At 40.1% G+C, this 17996-nt stretch overlaps 1 protein-coding gene across 2 annotated transcripts in view; it reads right to left on the bottom strand.

Annotated features, from left to right (window-relative positions):
• The window catches only part of MIA3 (MIA SH3 domain ER export factor 3), a 340580-nt gene that overhangs the window by 67553 nt on the left and 255031 nt on the right, over positions 1-17996 (bottom strand). For both annotated transcript variants that reach the window (XM_086927939.1, XM_086927940.1), the window contains exons 14-21: positions 15287-15391; positions 12651-12773; positions 12438-12561; positions 9347-9402; positions 9024-9114; positions 8784-8922; positions 4446-4547; positions 3488-3548 (exon numbers count right to left, since the gene is read on the bottom strand). In XM_086927939.1, the coding sequence (XP_086784065.1) occupies positions 3488-3548; positions 4446-4547; positions 8784-8922; positions 9024-9114; positions 9347-9402; positions 12438-12561; positions 12651-12773; positions 15287-15391 (801 nt within the window). The remainder of the gene's footprint in view (positions 1-3487; positions 3549-4445; positions 4548-8783; positions 8923-9023; positions 9115-9346; positions 9403-12437; positions 12562-12650; positions 12774-15286; positions 15392-17996) is intronic.

The raw sequence follows: 17996 nt of genomic DNA, 5'->3' as shown, positions 1-17996 counted from the left end.
GTTGCCTCCCTGAGCACTTTGCTTGGACCTCACATCCAAGCAGTAATAAACCATTCTCTCACGGAAGGACATGTGTCCACGGAGTGGAAGAAAGCGGTGGTGAACCCTATCCGAAAGAACGCAGCACTTCCATGGACAGACCTTTCAAACCTCCGACCCATCTCCCTCCTGCCTTTCCTTAGCAAAATGACAGAGAGACATGTGAACACCCATCTGTCCAGGTACATCGAGGCAGCGGAGGGTCTAGACTTTTCTCAATCCGGGTTTAGGCCAAATCACAGCACCGAGTCTGCCCACCTCTCAGTAACCGATAACATCAGGATGTCACTGGATGGAGGGGGTTCCATGATTCTGGTGCTGTTAGATGTATCCGCTGCCTTTGATACGGTGTCACATGAGATACTTCTCGGTCGCCTGAGGGAGGTGGGCATAGGAGGTGCGGCTCTGTCCTGGTTGGAGAGCTTTCTCTCGGGCCGCTTACAAGGAGTCAGATTGGGCTCCCATCATTCCATATCAAGGGAGCTCACCAAGGGAGTGCCACAGGGCTCATGTCTAAGCCCCACACTCTTCAATGTGTATGTGGCCCCCTTGGCAGACATTGTAGGAGCACATGAGTTCACCCCAGTGTCGTATGCTGACGACACTCAGCTTTTGTTCCCCTTTCAGACCCTCACGCCCGCAATACAAAAAGCCTTTGCGGACGGAATGAGGGCAATATCGGACTGGATGGCCTTAAACTGCCTCCAGTGCAACGTAGGCAAGACGGAGGTCATGCTGTTCGGGAAGGCCACGCTTCTGTGGTCTCCAGAATGGTAGCCCCTGGATTTGGGACCAGCACCAAGTCCCAAACAGACCGTAAATAATCTCGGTGTGCGGCTCGATAAGGCACTTTTGCTTAAAGAACATACAAATCAAGTCGCAGGATCTTGTTTCCGTGTCATCGGACTGCTACGACGTGTCTTTCCATTGCTACCTGATAACTACAGGAAAATACTTGTCCAGACGTTGATAATCAGTAGGCTGGACTACTGTAATGGCCTGTTCATCTCGGCCAATGAGGAACAACTACAAAGATTACAAGTGGTCCAGAATACTGCAGCGAGACTTGTTCTCAATGCTCAGCCAAGGACTGCTTCACGTCCCCTCCTGGACAAACTCTACTGGTTGCCGGTTAGGCAACGTGTAAAATTCAAAATTTGCTGCACAATACATAAGTGTCTGTTTGGCACTGGACCCAAATATCTGCATGAAAAATTCAACCTTACAGTCCTGGACGCACTTTGCGCTCCAGTAGTCAGCAACTGCTCCAGGTTCCAAGGATTAGAAAAGCTAGGCAGGGAGGTCGAGCTCTCTCTTACAAATCCCCCATCTTATGGAACTCACTCCCCCCTACTCTGAAACAAATCACCAACCTTCAGTCTTTTAGGAAGACTCTAAAAACATATTTATTTTCGGCCTTTTAAAATATTGATTCCCTCACAGTCTATGATCGTGGTTAGGCTTTTTTGGTAAAAGCGCAAGCGCAGAGATACCCCTCAGGGGGTCGAGTCCTGCGCTATATAAGAATATAAATAAATAAATAAATAAATTGCGGTCCAACCAATGCCTAGCTGTGAAACTAAGGCCCTAAAAAATTTGTATGCATGTAGCAACATTAAAAACAATAATACATGCCCCCAAATTTCAGCTTCAAAGAGTGCAGCTGATTGGGCCTTTAGCTTATACACTTCCAGAGCGGGGATTAAAGCTCTAGAGTAGGAAGCCTGATGTATTTTATACATAGCTGAAGCTTGGTGCTGAAGGACTATCCTTAGCTTATTAATATGGGGGGACCACAACAGTCTACTGCCCAGTATTGTGCCGAAATATTCTAAACTAAAGACGAGCTTTAAAAATCTGTCATTCAAAGACACAGTGTTCCTAAAGGACTTATGGGGCCTGATTACCATGTAGGGAGGCTTTAGAGGATTAATTTCCAGACCATTGGATAGTAAAAACTCATGGAAGTTTTTCAATTATGACTGCAGGCCCATAGGAGACTAGGAAATTAGGAGGGCATCATTGATACAGTCATTACAGAGGGCCTCATTATGAGAGCACTGGACATAATTCCCAGCCACTCAGTGGCAAGGGAAATGTTTGCGGCCCAGTCCTACTAAATGCAAGGGATTAGTTCAAATTCAAGAAACACAGAGTGCTTCATAAGTCAGCTCTCACCTCAACAGATTAATATTTATCGGCAAACGCTGGATTAGGCAATCAAACATTTCTAAATGCATTCCCAAATTAATGGTGAGGACAGCCATCTAGTACTGATGAGCGTAATCACCATAGTAATTGGTCTGATAATTCAAGCCAACTAAAGCGCAAGTCAACTCTTGGTCAAATAAATTTGGCGAATGCTCAAGGGGCCTATAAAAGCCGAGTGATGTGTTCTACAGTCTACCACCAAGGTCCATTCCCTGCTGCAATCACCAGTCACAAATCTTGGGAATAGTCTTATCTCAATTGATTTTGATACTGCCCTATTAAACATGTGGCTAGGTTCTTCAATGAGCTTCTCAATCAGATAGAAAATGCCATGCAATACTGTAAAGACAAATCTTAGTCTCAATTGGGAAATCCTGAGTGTCTGCTTTGCTAGATGTGGCTTTTTAAGAGGTGACTTATGAGTTGGTGAGCTTAACCTGAGAAGATAAGATTGGTGTTGAATATTTTGGATCACCTGAACTGCAAGCTTTGCTTTAGATATTTCTGTGCGACACATGGTTAACATCCTTATCAGGATACACTGACATAGGGACTCAAGTCATGATATTGCAGTATGATAAAACAGTATTCAACTCTGTCTGTTTGAACCTGCTATTCTATCAACACTTCACTATGAATCAGAGCACCTAAAGAATAACAAATGAAAACAGAAATCTTTAAAAACAAAAAGGACTGGACATAACAGTGATAACTCTACAAAACATCCGTTCCACCAGCTATGCTGCCTAGAATGATCAGCCCCACATTGTCACATGCAGAAGAAGAGGCTGGATAAAGGTTACCGTACTAGGTTTTTCAGTCTTGAAATGTGATGTGAAAGCCACTACAGGTATGTTCATGTTACTAGAAGCTATTTATAAAACATGGGGGAGTTGCACACCCAGTGTATTTTTTGGAAGTAATGGTGGCTGTAATAGTAGGCTTGTCATCCTCTGTATGCCACAGACATGATAATACAAAAGATGAATACATGATTTAAAACTATAGCTGTGGCATTGGACGTACCTAAATGTACCTGATGATTTTCCCTATACTCTGCAAGACAGAGGACGTTTACATTTCAAGGCATTACATAAAGTGGGTACAGATACAATATATACTAACACAAGCTCTTAACCTAAGTTATTAACTGCGTACCTATTGGGGAAATGTGTCATTTTCTGCAACTGTTAAAGGCACAGCATTGTCTCAACTTAACTGGTCCAATTCCAAATACCTGATTTTTGTAGGACCGTTCAGTTTTCTGTAACTCTTCTTCCATTTCCTGAATTCTTTGCCTGGAAAATTAAAAAACGAACAATTCTATAAAGCATACATTTAAAAAGAAAACAAATATGTCCATCAGTAATTTGGCAAGCATATCTCAAATCCATTTAAGCAGAACCTTTTTTTTTTCAATTTAATCTGACAATGTATCATGAATGTAACTGTTCCATTTGAAATACACAGTCTGCATAGGACCCTGCCTGCGCTCACAGAAAACTCTTCAAAAATCTGCCGTCTCCTTGCAACTTACGAACAGAATATTGACAATCCCAAACACTGCTCAAACCAGTCAAATATTTAAGCAGAGCAGGGGTGGGTACATGCTACCTAGGAAATGCTGCATATCAAACGTACAAATGAAAATAATACATCTAAATTTGGCTATACCCTATTTAGGAAAATATGTAGTGCAAATATTTGAGTAGAACGGTTGGAATACATTTGAAGCTCTTAACATCCAAAGTTATTTCACCATAAAGCACTAGCTGAGTCACAAAGGATGAAGATCAATTTCAATGTGTAAACTAAATGGCTTCTACATTTCACCATTTGGTTCAATTTGGTATAATTTTAGCAAAGTTAGCATCAAAGCATTTTTATCCTCTCATGCTGTGCATAATATTGACAAACGTTGCGGATACAGGTTATAAAAAAATTAGCAACGTTCCTTTTTGGACAAAGAATTAAAACAAGGTTTTTGATTGTGTAATCAGGTGACGCTCATTTTGATACATTACAGCACCATCTTTAGTCACCCTAGTCAGAAATTAAGCAAAAGCATGTCACAATTATTGATAAATGTTTGCTGGGAAGATTTTTCAACCACGTTTGTGTCAATATCTAACTAAGTAAATATGGAAGACTAAACAAAATTACCAACTACTCCAAATAAGCAAACTTGGATTTACTTGTAAACTTTGACTTCTTCAGTAGCCAGCCCAGCTTTTTCGTCTGCCACACAGAGTCTCTGCTCCTTCTCCTGGCGCTCATATTCCTCCTGTGTCAGCTTCCTGCAAGAACCAAAATCCCAGAGATGTGAGACTTAAAAAGTGTACGTAAAATAGGTCAGACATGGTATGAGGAACAAAACACAGGACTTGTATTTAACTTCTCAAGATGAGTCCTCACCAGCAGCTATGTGGATGGTATTGATGTACAGAACCAACCAAGGGTTATTCCAGATCTGAGGGAGGTAACGAGGAAAAGTGCAATAGTACGCAGAAAGAGCAGATGTGACAGAAATCTGACTAGCCTTTAGATAAAATGGCATGTACAAAGGAACATCTGCTTGTCAAAAAAAGGTTAGAAAAGCAGAAAAGGTACATTTCTCATAAGTAAGTGTTCTGACTGATAGCAAGGAGTTATATTAGCTATTGTGGAGCAAGTGACTTAAATCCTTTTTAATTACATTGTTACACCCTTTACCAAGCTTTCTGCATATAGTCGATGAAAATCTTCTTGCAATTTGCAACCTCACAGTGCACATGGAGTGCATGGAAGGAGAGCGGACTATGTACTTTAAGATGCTAACCAGCATGCACTAAATAAAGAGTGGCTCTTTGAAATTACATGCAATCGCTTCAAACTTTTCAGGGGACGTTTATGCTTTTTCCTTGATTTTAGTCTCTGACACAGGTAAAAAAATGCCACTCTTTGTAGTGTAGCTATGATCACACAATAATAAACTTCTATAGTTTTATTTGAAATCAATTGTGTAATATTCTGAGGTTTTTTCGCAATTTTATTTATTTATTCATGTATCTATGCAATGGCTATAATGATGGTTAATGCATTGATGAAAAGCTAAACTATTTATGATCTCTAAACATATAAAACCTCAATGTGTAGTGTAGATGCACATTATAGCATCAGAACAGACTCTCTCTGACCTAGGGCCCAACAGCAAATACCTCACGCAACCTGTGAATTGCGATTATTAACAGTGTTACAGAAAGCCATATGGAGAAGAGATTGTGTAAGGGTAGACATCTGAGATTTCCTATGGACCCTCGCACCTGAAAGAAATTTGTAAATTTTTACTATCTTTGCTCTTGCAGGAAAGTAAACCTCCATCAGGAGAAGTCAGTGACCCTTAAACACTCGTTATCGCAACCGGATTTAAAAAAAAAAAAAATCCAATCTGTCTCTTAATGTCCTTTTCAACATTAAACCTCTCTCTCAATTCCCAACAGTCGCCAAACTTATTGAAGCTATGGCTCCAAACAGCTGCCAGAGTAAAGCCTTTGGACAGCTCCAGGGCACTGGAGGGAGGAAGCACTGGATGATATTTAAAATAAAAAAGCTTTTGTATGTGGGGACTAAGGAAAGCTAGCTGTACAGTTATTGTATGGATTGTTACACTTGACATGGTAGAACATACTAGCATTCTGGCGAAACACAATACAAGTTCTAGTTTGAGAAGGATGATTAAGACCCGGTGAGTGATTCACGACCGTCATACGTAACAGGTTAGACCTCAGCCCGCATAAGGAAGCTGAAAGATCTCAGTTGGATTCCTCTAGTCTAGGGCTTTCCGTTTTCTCATTATATCCAACAGCTATATGTTAACACTCTAATAGTATCAGGGCTCGAAAAATCAAAGAAATGGTACTAGTCCTGCAGGACTACTACCTTAAAAAATGTCCTCGACCTAAATGCAACCTACTTGACCTCCGTCTGTGAAAGAGGACCAAATGTGACAAGACAACAAGATTTAAAGGCATCTTTATTACTCATTAACTTTGTGAGAAATAAAAAATGCCTTTAAATCTTGTTATCTTGTCACATTTGCTCCGTTTTCACAGACAGAGGACAAAAGTTGATTTGTTTTTCCTACTTGCAAGAAAGGGCGAGTAGGACCTAAAAACAGCTCGACCTTGTTAAATTTAGCTCAACTATGCGAGCGGTCGAGTGGAATTTTCGAGCCCAGAGTATGAATATTTCCAGATCCGTGGTACTTCAACCGATTTCAAGGAATACTGGTGTAGGAATTAACAGGTGATGTCCTAAATCTTTGCATTGGGGCGGCATTTCACCTTGATGTGCCTGACTGGATTAATGTGATTGCTTGAAACTGTGCTCTGCAGGTGATATTAGGCTACCAAGTAGTTGCCTATGATGTCATATTTGGAAATGTTTGACGTGAAGTTAATGAAAGTAGACTTGTTGACAGTGGTAATGTGCACAATGATCTTTCCTGTGAAAGGGGCAAGATAAAGATTGCTTAAGGCTCGAAATAGGGTCAGATATATGCTACCCATAAGGATTCCATGATCAAGACACTTTATGTAGTCCGGTGAAAGGACTAGTTGAGGTACAGATTTAATTAGTTAAGTGAAGATGGAATGTCAGGTTTTATTTTGGTATCAAAACAAAAAAGTGTTGATACGTAGCTGATAAGTAGGAGAGATTGAATGACAAAGTGAGACGAAGTGCCTGCACAAGCTCAGAAAGATAGGAAGTATCCTACAAGGTTCAAATGTGAAACAAGCAAATGGCCTAAGTATCCTGAAGTAATAAAGCTAAATCTCTCAGGAATGGGAAGTCTCAGACGGATTTGAGGTCCCCCAAGATGTTGCTTCTTGTTCACTTGTAAAGTGGCGTGTCTCTAAACGAAGACCGACCAGCCAATACTGTGAGCCAAGTCAAAACCGGCCGGCACAAATGTTGCAGTCATAATGAGGGGAGATTTCCCCCATCTAGTGGCTGATGGTGGTCAAGAAAAGCTGTCAAAACTACTAAGTGTATTCACTCAATTCAACTGACTAGGAGTAAGCTTGACTTGAAACTAAAAACTGCTCAAATGAAATGTATTTGTGAGGGAAACCATAAAAGACTGAAAATTAAAAGGATCTTAAGACTTCGTTGCCAACATATAGGGATCCTACAGCAAACAAGAGGATAAGATACTTTATCAATCCATATTCTGATGAAGTTTAAGTTGTTGTAACTCTTTTTGCCTCTTTAAAGTGCAATATATTTGGGTACCCAAAAGCCAAGTGACATGTCTCTTATTTTGGGTTTCACAGTTCTGTTTACAAAAGTGCTTAACATGTCTAATTCACAACAGTAAAGAGGATCAATGACAATGTACGGCTAGTTTTTTTAAACTAAGATTTTTAATTTGACACACATAAATGATCACAGGTATTGAATAATTTGTTTCTTGGACTGTCAGATTCCCTGTCAAGAGTCGCTTATTCTCATAGTGTCTCAAGAGTTGGGAACCTTGCTCCTTTTTACCAAGCAGCGCCTATTATACTTTGTGTAGTGCCATAACGATTAACATGCCTATGGTACAGCCTCCTTCTACCCAGTTCAGAAAGCGTTAAATCTCTGGCTGAGGAGATCAAGGCATATACAATGGATTACAGATGTATGCTGTTGACACACATCTGAAGCATGGAAGAGACTGCTTATCACAGACTTGCAAACACACTGAAGACCATGTCAGATGGATGGGGGAGTATACTGGTATTTGGTGGCTCAAAACAGAGATCTTCTAACAGAAGGAAATTCCCTCAGTCATCCCATTCAAGTGGCCAGAGCTGATGGGGCAAAATCCACTCATCATAACAGTGAAACGGCAGGATTCATTTTATGCAAAAACAGACATCAGGTAAGGTCAGAACTTACCATTCTCAGCTAGGTGAACAATATCTTGGCATTTATATACATTACCAACAGGTGGATGCTTTTGATAGGAATAATATCTACACTTGAATATTCATACTCAATCTATTCTAAAATAACAGTAGATCCATATTTAGAGAGAATGAAATATTGCAGATTGATTGGCCAGGCTTATTTTCATGCCTGATAAACATCTAGGCACTCATTCTGTGCTTGATAAACATTAACTAACTAACTTTCAGGCATCAAATAGATTTTAAGATGCTCCGATTGGCACTTCAGGCCCTGCAGAACAAGCAAATTTGATAAAATTACATTTAGAAAATACAGATAAAGAGGATGCTGGCATCAATGGCAAAGCTATGAGGTTATTTTTTTCTTCTGTCAAAGTCAGGACAGCCTTCTGTCTGGAATTAACATTTGCGATAAAGAGTGGTCAATAAACTGCAATTAACATAGCAAGCTGAATGGAAGTATAAATTTGTATGGGTTCTTATTGTAGCATATTAAGCAGGAGGGAGTCCCAACATAAGTATGAAAGTCAGCCACATCGAGCATCAAGTATGGATGTCATACGTGATTCGAAAGAATTATGAAATAAAAACAGTATTTACTTCTGCAGTGCCATTTCCTTCTGTTGGTAGAGCTCAGTCAAAATCTCCACTTTCTGTTGCAAAGTCTTGCACTCATTTTCTAGACGAGCCTTTGCAGTCGACAAAGAGCCTGTGCCATGTTCAAGTTTCTCGATTTGCTCTGAAAGGAGAACCAGTGAAAAAAAAATACATCACTTATTTGGACTAAGCAGAGAGCATGGCTTCTGAACTTTAAGCCAAAATATTCCCTTTAAAATCTACCTTCTAGTTCATGCCTGTTAGAAATCTCATCATTTAGCTTGGTCTTCAAAAGGTCTCGATCCTCTTCAACTATGGCTAATGTTGTCTTCACCTATTGAAGGCAAACAGATAGCTGTAAAGATGATTTGAAACTAAACGTCATACAGAACATTATATTGGCAACAGAAGGATGCTAGAAAGTACTCCAAAGGTGGTTGAAATCTCATGGTATGTAGGGTTTATCAGATGTCAGTGGTAAGTACTTACCTTACTAACCCACCTTTTAGTACATACACAGCAGTTTAATCACATAGTTTTATAGAAAAAACTGTCAAAATACATACCCTTGAAACATCCATCATATGTCTGATTTGAGTCTTCATTTTTTCATTCCGTTTATCTGCAAACAAAATTCCAAACATAATAAATTGAGTTACGGTGGTTATGTACCTAGTAAATTTCTTATTTTTTAGATTATGGGACTCCTTTACATTGGTGATAGGTAGCAATCCACACTGTGGGGAAAACCATTAGAAAAAAACACAAGCTGTTTACCAATTAAATGGATCATTTAAAAGAGGCCATATAGTGAATGTTGTCACAATAAATTTTTCATCCCAATCAGCAGTCATAAAATAAAGGGACATACTGGAACCAAGCATCATTCTTCACACTGTTGAGACTCCTTAAATTCAGGCTTGAGAAAAGGGTTACTTCTTGCAATAAATCTACGTGGGGGTCATCTGATATTTGATATATGAACAAAATATTATATTGGTAGGTCGTGGATTTTTAAAGGAATTTAAAACTTTTGGGTCAGAGATCAGATCATTTAATTAAATTTTTGGCAGTTGGCTATTTGTCCTTCCAAAAAGGAAGCAAAACCATTGTAATAGCTATGTATTTTCCTTAATGAATTTGTCAATAGCGTGGATTTATTGCCTTTATCATCCCTTGTTTCTACATTTTGTTAGGCATAGTAACAGTTTCTCCTTTCTATACATTTTGTAAGAACCATTCAGAATGGATGGACGAAAACAATAAATTAGCATTGGTTATCAAAGCTTAATGTGCAGCTCCAGGAATCACTGTGGGCAACAGTCTTCAGAATATGCCCTAGATGTAGGTAGTTGAGGACTTCAAAATAGTTATCTTTGTTTGGCATATAGTAAGGGTAAATAAATATACCATTCATTCTATAAACCTCATCTGAACGTTATCTAGACTGATATCATACAGACCAGATATATAGTTCTAGACTCAAGAGAGCCCATTTTCCATGTGCATTTTGATTTACTTTGGTACTAATTTCAAACATTGTGCTTCAAATCAAACAGAATTCCTCCTTTGAGCTTCACTTGAAGCTAAAATAGGGCTTTTCAAGTTGTGAAACTATAATAGCTCTACACAATAGAAAACTAGATACAAGAAGTATGTAACCAACAACACTTTAGAAATCCATGGACAAATATGATTCAGTTTGGAATGTATTTGAAAATCTATACAATTCAACTGTAGAGCCTTTGAGTTTCATGCAATTCATATGAATGTAATTAATAGATCTCTACATCATCTCCCTTTTTTATATTTGTGTATGTGTGAGTACTTTTATAGCTACCTGGGTAAAAACCTCCAAAGGGATTTCATAAATGGTGGATCTTTTCCTTTACGCCTATTTAATCTAATCATTTCTGGTGATTTTAGCTGTGAGGTTTAACAGAACAAAACTTTGCATAGTCTAAAGCATATTGGTATGCTAATGTACTCTTCTTTTATGTTTTGTTAAATTGTGGGGAAAAAACGACATTTAGAAAACAATACTGAGTTTCCAGTGGGTACCTTTTAACATAGCTCAAAAAACTGAATCTGAATCTGAATCTGAAAAGGTAGATGATCTGAGGATGGACTTCAATACTTTAATCTTATTTCTACTTGCTTTACCTCTCAGGAAACACATTTTATGGTAACTAAAAGATTCTCTTTCTTCACTTCTCAAAACCTAGCATCGATAAACAACAAAAACATTTACCCTCAGCATAGATTTAAATGGGATTTGGCATTGCCTTTTCCAAGTACTTGCTAGGTACACTTATTCCTGGTTCAGATACAATACTTTCAATATGACTACTCTTCAGAGCAGCCCAGTCGGACTAATGTATGTTTGCACATGGAATGTGATGTTTTATAGCACATTTCATACCATAACATAGCTGTTTGATTCTAGGGAACTGTTGCTTTTTCTATAGATGCCTAAAGCTCAGACAAGCAGAAAGAGGTTTTCCAGAAAGGTATATCTGCTATAAATAAATAATAAACCCTCGGGAAACAGAATAAATAAGGTTTATTTACAAGGAAAATGACCACTGATATTCCAGTCTGTGATTGAGAAATAAAAACCCTGATTAGATTCATCAAACAGACCCGCAAACTGTTGGAAAGATTCACCGGTGAAGTGAACACTAACATGCCAACCTTTCGCAGAGAAGAGGGCTCAAATCTGTTTGAAGATTTTGATAAGGTACATAACATGCTATGCAGGTTCTGGGATCTATACTTCTTGGCAGAAAGTGCAGGTCTGGTTTTGTTGCTGATGATTTTTCCAAAGGGTCAATCTAAGTAGTAACTTAAATCCTGCTTTATGCTTTCGTTCAACAAAGAGGTTGAAGGGAGGTTTTCTACAAGCTGCACAGCCAACATAAGCCTCACCCATTTATGTGAAAATGGGAGGCAAGCGCAAATGCTACTGAGATGCTAGAAGGACAAAATCTACATCAGCAGGTATACCATCACCTCAAGTCCATATTTCAATTCAACTTGTGCAAAAGTTCATAGAATGTCAATAGGTTTTGGATATGGTACAACGGTGTCCGTTGGAGCTCCTAAAGGGCATGGGTACAATTACACCCTCCTTCCTCCACGGTCATCTGTTTCTTATTAGAAGAAAATGGCTAGCAGAAAATGGGGAACATGTTCATGTGGTGTTGTGAGGACTTTTATGCTGTCAGAGCACCCATTTTATATGGAAAAAAAAGATTTCACACAGTTGCATTCCATTAGCAAACTACCCCAGTTGGTGGGGATTATTCATGTTGATGCAGGAGGACTACAGGAGCAGTTTTGATGATCCACAGCTTTCAGTTGATATGGATGGGTCAAAATTAGAAACTTTAAAGCCAGAATTTATCTCCTGTTTTACCAGACTCCACACAAAAAAGTGGTTAAACAAAGCAAAAACGTAGGGGTAAATGAATAACAATTGTGCTTTAAAAAAAAAAATAGATTCCCTAATACACCAGCTTTGCTAAAACAAAATAATCGTGTAACAGCAGTAACTATTAGAGCAGTAAAACACAAATCGAAACTTGCAACCTTGTGCTACTGAAGCCAGATAATTACTTATATATCCCTGTAACTGTAGATGCTATAATATTATACCTGGACAGTCTCCATTGGCCAGATCACCACCTCCTGTGTCCCAGCTATTGTCTTCGCCTGCCTGTGGCTCAGAGTCACAGAAAGCATCAATCTGCTTCAGCTGCATTATGCAATTGCTCAAGACCTATTAGAAACATAAAATTGCATGAAACAGCAGCGGTCCAATACCTATGCTTTGCAAGCTAGCATGCTGTATAACCACTAACAACTTACTTCAATTTCATTTTCTTTGTAGGCAAGGGCTTCTTCCATATCTTTCTGAGACTTGTGATATAATTTTATTTGCTCACTGAGCTCGCTGTGTCTCTCACTCCAGCCTTCTGCTTCTTTCAGTAGCTGGAAATTAAAGCAACACGTTTACCATTCAAAGGCTTTTGATAGCAGAAATTCAAGAACTACTCTTGATATTTACTAGGAGGATGATGGCTAAAAAAAACGTAAACGATGGGGGCACCGGTTCCGTACATTACCATTCATGCACTATAACACTTAACAATACACAGGTTGTTACTTATTAACGTGACTATATACACAAAGGTGTGAGAGTGTTTGCATGGGTTGTAATGGCAATACATTATGGTGGCCCAGGGTTAATTTCTTTTTTTTTTAAACACATTTCATGTGTTTGTAAAACATAAGTTAGCAAGAACCAGTACTCTTTCCATGGCCATACTTATTCACTTTTTCTCAAGGCTAGTTTTTATTAACTTACTGGGTCTAGTTTCACACTTGAACACGACTTGAATTTCATTGGCAGCTTGTACAGCATGGTCAACAACACAGTCTCCGATTTATGCAAAGCATAAGATTTTCAAAAGTTACAGATTTAGATTGCTGTGTAAGGCAATATACACATATGTATGCACGTACACATGGTATCTATATATGAACACACGGGTAAATGTACATATACTTGTCTAGGCGAAATATGGTTGCATGGTATCCTTTTCAAGTAATCTTCATTATATTCATAAACACAGCACAGAATGGCAAGGTGATCTATTCCAGATATATGAGTGGAAATAGTTGTGAGGGATTCTAGAACCAACCGGATCCTTTAACACAGGCTTCTCCAATGAGTGGCTTGTGAGCTACTGGTAGCCCCCCAGCTACTTATAAGTACCTCTCCAGTGTGTAGCCCACTCTACTAAACTAGAAACATTTGCTTTGTTAAATGAACATATGTATTCCAGAATTAAAAAGCCTGCATTTGCGATGTAAAAGTGTGTATTTTCACAACTCATAAGCTTTTGAAGGAAAATTGTTGAATTTTCAAAATGTATTTAAAGCTGATGTTTGTATTGATAAATCATGCAGTATCGGAGAGCCTTGTTATTAATATTACCTTGATGCCAGGAGCATTATAGCTATGGCTGTTATGTATTAGCCATGTAGAGGCTTTCCACATTGACAAAGGCTTTTACATTAGTGCTGGCAACTATTACTATTTACTGTGGTGATCACTGCTAGTAATCTTGCCTCAGTTAGCCACTTCTGTAATCTTGTCTGATCTGCTCACTATTACAACACTAATGTTAGGAATTCTGGATGATTGGCATTGAATATAAGTAGCCCTAATTACAGAAATGGTTCAAGACCCCTCTTTTAAATCTTTGTTCAGGACCACAACATCTGGCTCAGCAGTGCTTAAACCTTCTAAATGCATGTACATCGGCGTGTCTTATTGCTGTATCCCATTCGCTCCCATTCCATAATGCCTTCATCATCTGTATGTAGGAAGAGGTCATCTTCCTTCTCCATGGTGTGTTTATGAATACAAATGAAAAGCACTTAAAAGGGAGCTTTTTCCCTCCACTTTGAAAAAAGTTCTGCGATGCAACATGTAGGCAGGACATTCAGTATTCCTGTTTTTAATTAAGATAATATTGATATTACAGCCAACAACTTTTTCATATTGTCTTATCTTAGTTGTAGGAGTGTTTAAGCACCATGGTTTGAACTTTCTGGGTAAAAGCTTACTGATGAACCACCAATTCTATACATCAAATAATCTCATGGGAAATCAAATTCAACAGAGATAGCATACATTGAAAAGTCCCTTACTTATAACCACAAATAACCCATCAACGGTTCTTTAATGTAGATTCATAAGTTAATCAACAGAGAATAGTTTCCAGTAAGAATGTTGTCTGGCATCAGAGATTAGTTTAAAAATAATAAATGTGTCGATAAACCCTCACTGCAACAGTTATCCTATTTATGTTTATATGTGTGTTAGAGTTTGCTGTTAACAGGCAGGGATCCAACTGTTAACTATTTTAAACCTTATAACCTATTCATATGATTTAGTTATCATACAGATAACCTACTAATCTCTGGTAGGTAGGTGGTGATCATACAAAAACCTTAACCAAACTTAAAATAGGATGATTTGTGGCTCTTAAAAAGCATTGACAATCAACTGGTATAAATAGTGACGAACACATGTAGCAAACATAGGTTAACGGGCAAGTCAAATTAATCATCCATCGTATGTAGGAGTGGGGACCAACACTTCTTCTCAAAAGAGGGGCTAACCCTATATTTGCCTAGAGAAATGTATACTATGCGAAAGGCTGAAATGAGAGTACCTTTTAATAAAAGAAGATTCCAGTGACTTGTACATGGTTCACCGATTCCCAAACCTCCCCTCCCTTCATGTTTCTTTAATGGCGGTTTCATGACCACTTTCCTCCCCAACTCCTTGGGCCATAATTATTCTTGATCTTGCTTTGTTACTGCTCTTCTTTTGTCAATGTGCTTTTTACCTGTAGCCAGATTCATTTCCCACTTTTGGCCCCTAAATGACATGAGGGTTTACCATAAAAGTAAAATGTACAAATACTTACTTGCTCCTTACTCTTTTTGAGCCTGGAATTTTCCTCCTGCACGTGATGGAAATCTGACTTGATCTTCTGCTCACTCAACTTAGCCTCATTTAGGGCAATCTGCACCTGCAACATGTTAATGCGCTGAATTACCACTGATGTCCTCAAGCTCCCATCAATATGAATAATGCCAACAAGTCACAAAACTAAGCTTTTACACTTACACCAAACATCTTTTTCTTCTATGAAAAGAAATATTAGCAACAGTACACATTAAGCTTCATACTCATCCCCTGGTAACCAGGTTTAGATAGGGCGCTCAACCGTTTGTAAGGGCTATGTACCAGTCTCTCTAGTAGGAAGAAGTGCTTCAAAAGGGTGAAAAAGAGGCCGGTTACCAGACGACCCCACTGAGCCCACGTAGTAGGGACTGCACAATTACACAAATCTTTTCTCCCTGAGCACTAACTGTAAATTTAATTCCAATATATTTCATAGTAAGTTAAACGGTCAAATTATTCAAGATAGGTACAGCCATACAACAATCTGTGTAACAAACAATATTGTGCTGATAACTCAATTCAATAGAGTGTCCTTCTTCAAATTGTCAGTCGTAGGTTTTTATTCTGTCATAATTGTAGAGATATCCAATAAGTTCTCTTGAAAATGTTCCAATAATACAGTCATCCAATGTATTTTGAGACAATACCCCTCAGTGAACTTAGCCCCCGCCTACAGTGCCTGGACGGGCCGACGCGCTGCCCGCAACGACCCAGAAGTTCTGGAAGTTCTGGAGCCAGGCGGCCGGAAGTCCCGCCCCCGCAGCCCCAGGGAGAGAAGGAGAAGTGCGGCCGGAGATAGCGCGGGGCTCCCGTGAGGTTGGGAGAGCCCCGCACCGAAGGGAGACGCCGCGAGACTGCAGCGCTGACAAGGAGCCCCTGTGAAGGATGGGGCTCCACCACGCGGCACAGGAGGCCAGAGGCGACACCCAAAGAAGACCGGTGGCATACCAGAGCCGGTGAGTGGGGCATTTATGGTGTTGGTAGCAGAGGGGGGTGTCGGGGCACATTGCCGGTGCCACCCCCCCCACCCAGTGAGCTCTCTCCGACGAGTGGGGCATTTATAATTTAGGAGCCCCGAGGCTCCCAGGGCATTTCCTGCCTCAGAGTCCCCCGAGTGGGACTCCAGCGTCCGGGGGCATGTTTGTGAATGAGCCCTGAGAGGCTCAAGCGGCCCCATGTGTTGACGAGCCCGAGAGGCTCGAGGGGGCATTGCTTAGTTTTAAAGCCCAAAGAGGGCTCAGGGCAATTGCTTTGTTTAGAGCCCAAGAGGCTCCTGAGGGCAGTCAGTTGTTCTGAGCCTGCGAGGCTCCCACGTTGCCCCGTCATTGTATCTCCAGCTGCCCAGCACTTAGTGGGCAGCTGCTCCGTTTAGGCCCCTGACTTTGGGACACAGGGCATCCTAGCCCCAACAAGGCCAGTTGGCTTAGGGACTGCCACAGGAGGTGGCTTATGTGAGTTTTGCGCAATTGTGTTTTCCTGCACCTCTGAATGTGTTTTTATGCGTCATGTGCCTTGTTCTTACACCGCTGAATGTATGTTTATGCATCATGTGTTTTCCTTCCCTACACCTCTGAATGTTGTGTTGCATCATGTGTAATATGTTCATGCTTATACCCCTACAGGTATTGTGATATTAGGTGGTTGTTCTTGCTAGTACAGGTGGTGCTAGTGAGGTTCTGGTTCCCTGCGTGACATTCTCCTAAGGTGGTTAGGGTTGCGTAGGTGGTACTTATCTGTTACCAGTGGTTACTGGTTGTGTGCTACATTTTCTAATTTGTGCTACAGTGATTTTACATTCTATGTTCTATGTTCTAAGTGATATTTTAAGTGCTAGTTCTAAAAGTGCTGATTCCTGACAGTGGTCCATGTGGCCCTGTCCCTTGTACATATAATCCCCTGTAAATTCTGCCCGTGCCTGTTGGCACATTGTAAAGTGTGTGTGTTTTATCTAATGTGTTTTGGTAGAATACAAAGGCTATTTTTACATATAACCTCGTATGGAGTTTCCTTTGTGGTGGGCCTTGGGTGTGGTTGCTGGGTGCACGCGCAAACACTTAACTCACATAGCCTCCAAGTTTAGCCTTGCTGCTCGTGTCACGTTACCAAGGGGATGAGCAGGGGTTATCTTGGCGTGTAACTCCCTTGCTCTGACTTAGAGTGGTGGTCTCTGACTGACTTTGGCGCAAGCATTGGCCAGCCAGAAATCCCATTTCTAACACAGCCCATATACTCTTAATGGCTTTACTGCATTTACAATGTCTAAGAATGGACTTAGACGCTGTAAGGGTACAGTGCTCATGCAACGGTACTCTCACCAGGGGTTAAGTGCACCCAGCTAGAGGGGTGTCTTACCTATAAAATAGGAAGTGGGTTGCAGGCATGGCACGCAGGTATATGTGCCATGTCAACTCTTCACTTTTCTCTGCACCAATTGTGAGTACAAAGGTACAGTTTTGAGAAAGAACACAGGCCCTGGAAACCTGATTGGCAGGGATCCAGGGCACATCAAGTCAAAGTGCATCAGAAATCTGGCAAAAGGTGTGTGTGTGGGCGGGTTATTGCAACAGAAACCCACTTTCCTACATGTGACCACTGACAAGTTCAAAAACCACTGGGGTGAATGGGCACTGGTAGAGGAGTTCATAGATAGTATTCAATGGTACTATTAT

The sequence above is a fragment of the Lissotriton vulgaris genome, chromosome 6 (assembly GCF_964263255.1).
Source record: "Lissotriton vulgaris chromosome 6, aLisVul1.2, whole genome shotgun sequence".
Classification (NCBI taxonomy): Eukaryota; Metazoa; Chordata; class Amphibia; order Caudata; family Salamandridae; genus Lissotriton; species Lissotriton vulgaris.
Note: the sequence above shows the minus strand (reverse complement) of the source record. Positions and strands in the feature narration are given on the sequence as shown.